The sequence below is a fragment of the Cupressus sempervirens genome, chromosome 7 (genome assembly GCF_028749045.1).
Source record: "Cupressus sempervirens isolate cs-2001-9-10 chromosome 7, ASM2874904v1, whole genome shotgun sequence".
Classification (NCBI taxonomy): Eukaryota; Viridiplantae; Streptophyta; class Pinopsida; order Cupressales; family Cupressaceae; genus Cupressus; species Cupressus sempervirens.
In genome coordinates, this window is record NC_143124.1 from 730,269,960 (window position 1) to 730,274,846 (window position 4,887).

General features: G+C 35.4%; 1 protein-coding gene across 2 annotated transcripts; it reads left to right on the forward strand.

The window, feature by feature from the left end:
• The first annotated feature begins 1,436 nt into the window (after positions 1-1,436).
• LOC149549313 (auxin-responsive protein SAUR78-like) lies at positions 1,437-2,790 on the forward strand. Of its 2 annotated transcripts, none has more exons than XM_089794893.1 (2): positions 1,437-1,626; positions 1,990-2,790. In XM_089794893.1, the coding sequence occupies exon 2, from the start codon at positions 2,047-2,049 to the stop codon at positions 2,476-2,478; it is 432 nt and encodes a 143-aa protein (XP_089651019.1). In that variant the 5' UTR covers positions 1,437-1,626; positions 1,990-2,046; the 3' UTR covers positions 2,479-2,790. The 2 variants fall into 2 exon arrangements, with proteins under 2 accessions (XP_089651019.1, XP_089651020.1); XM_089794894.1 differs by having other exon boundaries at positions 1,437-1,608.
• The last annotated feature ends 2,097 nt before the right edge of the window (positions 2,791-4,887 follow it).

Here is a 4,887-nt window from a genome sequence, read left to right on the forward strand (position 1 = left end):
ATAGTTGGGGCAAACACTTCATCAATGATCAAAAGAGAAACCATCAGGGAGCTTATTGGTGAAACACTATCTCCCCACATCTTTTGGCCCACCTCTTGCCCATCAGGCATATTCACCATGTCTATCATCTCATCTTGAGTATCTTCCCCAACTTTCATGGGGTTCATAGCCAAAGAATCTTTCCTTCCCTCTTCAACAGGAGGAACCACTCCCATCTCCTCCATACATGTGGAGTAACTTACCAAGGGAGATTTCAACAAAGTCATCTCTAAGGAATTCTTCTCCAAGCTCAACTCTCCCTCCTTAAGAATTTCACTTTCCTCCAGGTTCTCCTTAGGCTCCTCACATCCGTATTTCTAAGGTGAAGAGATAAGCTTAACATTCCTTCAGTGAATGGGTAATCCTTCATCCCTGTTTCTCATCACCATCACCTTGGTTCTCCACAAAGGGGGAAATTTTTGAACACTCCCCAAAAGAGCCCCCTAATTTAACCATTCCCACCAATGTCACCTTCTTCTTATTTCTCTTTTCCTTATCCTTCTCCTCCTAATTCATTAAGAAGTCAAAGATAACATGGCCATAGTTGGAGCATTACTGATAGAAGAGAGAAACATTCTCATAGGCTATTTGTCGAGTCCATGTTCTCCATTTGGATTTCATAACCATCACATTGGGGAGGGTTTGTTAATAGCTACATTAACATAGAATATTGTGAAAACAAGTTTGGATTTTCTCAAGGTGATGTTGTCTATCTAATGAAATGGCCAAAAGAGTCATCAATCCATCTGAAATCTTCTCATCCTAGAACTCTAGTGGGAGACCACGATGTCTAACCCAAACTAATGCCATATGGAGTAAATCAATTGCAGGATCAAAACTAGGTTTCTATTCAACCAGGGTCAAAGTATGCTTACGTAGCCTCCAAGATCCCACTACTATGAAGCACCTATCCTCCTGAGACACAAAACTAAAAAAAAAATAAGACCGCCCAACATCGCCGAGACATTGACCGAACCCTTAAGTCTATATATATTTTTTACATCTATATAAATAACTAAATATTTTATTTACATCTATATAAATAACTAAAATTGACATTTACAAGACTACTATTTCACAATTTCACATCATGTGATAAAAAGATTTAACAGCCTTAACTAAAATTGACATTTACAAGCCTACTATTTCACATCATGTCATGAAAAGATTTAACAGCCTACCCAAAAGGGTTCAAATACAAACAAAACCATTGAGTGAGGACCACCTCTAGGTAGGAACTCCAAGCAAGACCGTGGTAGTGAGGACCACCCCTACTTAATCACCACAAGAAACACCATGATAGAGAGGACCAATCTTACTTTAGAAACACCCAAATTTGAGTTTTTTACTGGCATTTTTTGGTCCTCGGAATCTTTTGATTAAAAAAAACCCTCGAAAGGTCTTTAATGTTTATTAGCATCTGGCCGTGTCAACTGAAATTGCCGGTTCCCTCATATTATAACAAACAAGTGCTTATAAAATTCCCAGAGTTGTAAAAATGGTTTTCCTTTGCTTACAATCATGCAGATTAGGCCGATGAGGAAGGAAAACATTATAGAAAGCACATTGGTAAACTAATTCTTCCTGGTGAGCTTATATGGATAACAATTTTTTTCCTTTTCTTTTCTATAAAATGTAAATCTGTACTTCTCCCTTCAAATCCGCTATATATAGCGGAAGATGCTAAGAAGGTCCATTGCATAGCTTCCCTCTAAGACAAATTTTTCGTTGCTTTCAGATCTCTCTTTGCTTTCTCTCCCATTTGGGGAGAAGCAAAACCCACATTGTCTTTCTTTGCTTTCTCTCCCATTCGGGAAGAAGTAAAACCCACATTGTCTTCTTGGGTTTTCATCCTTTCATTCATTTCTAGTTTGTCTCTCTTTTATTATTGTCTTTGATTCAGTTTTGTTACAAACATATTTCTGATCATAGTCTATTATTCATCATCAGAGATCCAACGTATAGACAAGAATCAAGAGTTTCCTCTTTTTGTTGAATCAACCTAAAATGATGCCAAATGTAAACAAGATGAGCAAGATTAAAAGCATTCTGAAGAAGTGTCAAAGCTTTGGAAAGATAAGGAGGTCATACAGCAGTCTGAGCTCCAATGGCAGGGATGACATTTCAATTTGTGACTCTCCTGAAAATTCTGCCTCAAGTCTTGTTCATGCAGATATCTCTGATGGAGCTCCCAAGGGCTCTAAAGTTGTGTATGTTGGAAAGTCCAGGAGAAGATATTTTATCAGTGCACATTTTTTGAGCCACCCATTGTTGAGGGCCCTTGTCCAAAGATGCGAGGTGGATAATGAGGAGGCTTTTGTAGTTTGCTGTGAGGTGGTCATGTTTGAACATTTGGTATGGATGTTGGATAATGCAGACCCAGAAGCCATTCATAGTGATTCTTTGGAAGAGCTTGCTGAATTCTATGCTTGCACTTAGGCTTCAATATATATTCTATTAAGCATTATGGGTGTTTGTAGTTTTGTACTTGAAACACATTTATGGTCTTCTTATTGAATCCATGTGGCTGAGAAGACCATAGAATGTAACATAGATCAAAATTTGGTCTTTTGTTGTATAAACTCTTCTATCTAACTTTCCATTATGAGAATATCCAGATGTGGGTATTGATTTTTCTGGCTGCCTAAAGCATCTAGTGTATTGATTGAGCTGAGAAAAAAGAATTGGTGGTCTTAATTTCTGCCTGATTTGTAATTACTGTCTTTGTAATTGAACGAAATGTTTGGGAAACTTGAGAGTTGTGTTTTGAATTTGGTATAAAGTAAATTTGATTCACTGATTTGATTTAGGATTTGAATAATGTGACAACTGTTTATTTGAGGCTTAGATGCTTTCATACCAAAGATTTTTCTTCCTTCACCCACTAAGGAATCCATTGCTGCCTGGCCCACAAATGTACATACAGAGATTGAGCAGTTGTAATTCCTTCTATTGACATTAAAATGAGGCAAGACAATTCAGTAGTGCAGTAATTATAGTAATAAAAGAGGCAAGCCAATTCAGTAGAGCTCAGTAAAAGGGTTCGTTTAGTTCATGGAATTTAAGAAATTGGGATTTTTACAAATTTTTATTTAGCCAAATCAATATTTTGCAAATCTTCATTCTGATTTTTGGGGATTTTAATTGAACTGTTTGTTTCACTCGGAAGATGCATGTGAAGACACATTTTTATTTTTAAGCTTAGAGTTGAAGGCAAATTTCAAAAAGTAGTCCAATCTATTGTTTTTACACTCAAAAAAACATAACCAGATTTTGATTTTCAATTCCTACTTGCTAGTAGAAAGTTGGAAAACCTGGTTTTGAGGCAAAATTGGAAGTCCCGTATGCTAATTCTATTTTGCCGATTTTGAAACAAATGCAAAAAATTTCAAATCCAGATTTTGAAAAAGCCAATTCCTATCATCTTCCAGTAACCAAACGGAAGAGAATACTGAATAAGAAGCATATTGTAAGATGGCTTTTCCAATCTTACAAAGTTCTTAACTGGATTCAAAGTCAATAATTGACTTATATTCACAACGTTATTGACAGATGTCTTGAATTTAATAAGAGATCATATGAATAAATAATGATTACAAATTTGAAAAGTTCTAATTGACTATCAAAGTTATAAAATTAGATCATATTTACAAATTTTATTTTATACAATGTAAAAAGGATCTCAACTGACATCAAAATTAGAACAAACTGATAAATAAAAAACTATTGATGAATAGGGTTCATGATAAATAAAGAATAGGGTTTGTGAAGAAGGTGATGTTAATCATGGATGAATTGGAGGCCATCATTTGCCTCAAGGGTTCCAATTCTCACAGGAGAATAATAGTTAATGGTTCTACATTTAAATGGAACTCTAATTTTCTTGGGACTGGCTATCTTTCACACAAAATGCATCCTTACTAATATTAAAATAATAGAAAACAAAACAAATTTTGCTAAAATTTTCAGTCTTGAGAATAGCTGGTGCCATTTTCTCCCAATAATTCAAACTTTTTTGAAAATTGATAGAACCCATGCAACTTCTCTTTATTTGATTAAAACAACCCATTGCAATAATTTTGCTATCATGTCCAACTGATCTGTAGTTTATCCACATTTAACCTACCACGTTGAACAACTCCCAAATAATTCTACCAACATGAAACCTACCATTGATCTCTTTCTCTCGCTTAATATATTTTACATTACTCACTAAACAACAATTAAAGACATTAATATTATAGTTTTTCAAAGGGACTAAACTGATCATTTAATACCATGAGCTTTCTGTATGCCACAATCCCTGGCCGGCCGATTATCTTATATGAAAAGTGGAACAATTTTTAGACCAAGTATTAATCCATTATTTGTGGTCTAAAACTCAATGGGCATTTGGATTCCCTGCCTAATCAGAGCCCTCAAAATGAATTATAAATTACAATACACAAGAGAAGACTTTTTAGGAATCTGAAAATTCTTTTGCTTGCAAGCACCAAATCTTGTGCACGTCTGCAGTAGTGGTTAGAAGCATGTTCACCAACCATGGCAGATTATAAAACCCTAATTTTTTAGACACCCATCTTGAATTTCTAAAAATTGACTTTGTAAAACAGGCCCACGTGAAAAAGGGCAGAACAAAACAAAGCCAGTTTCTCTTTGGATAGCCATGGCAGGAGGCAGACAAATATTGATTTTGGCCATATTCTCTCCGGGATGTCTAGTTTTTTATTCCAACTTTCTCACATAAATTCATAAGCAGACAAATTCAATATTGAAGAGATAGAGCTCGGACTTCAATGTTTTAAGAATGCGTACATTCTTGTGGAGTCATGTCATGTCAAGCAACCA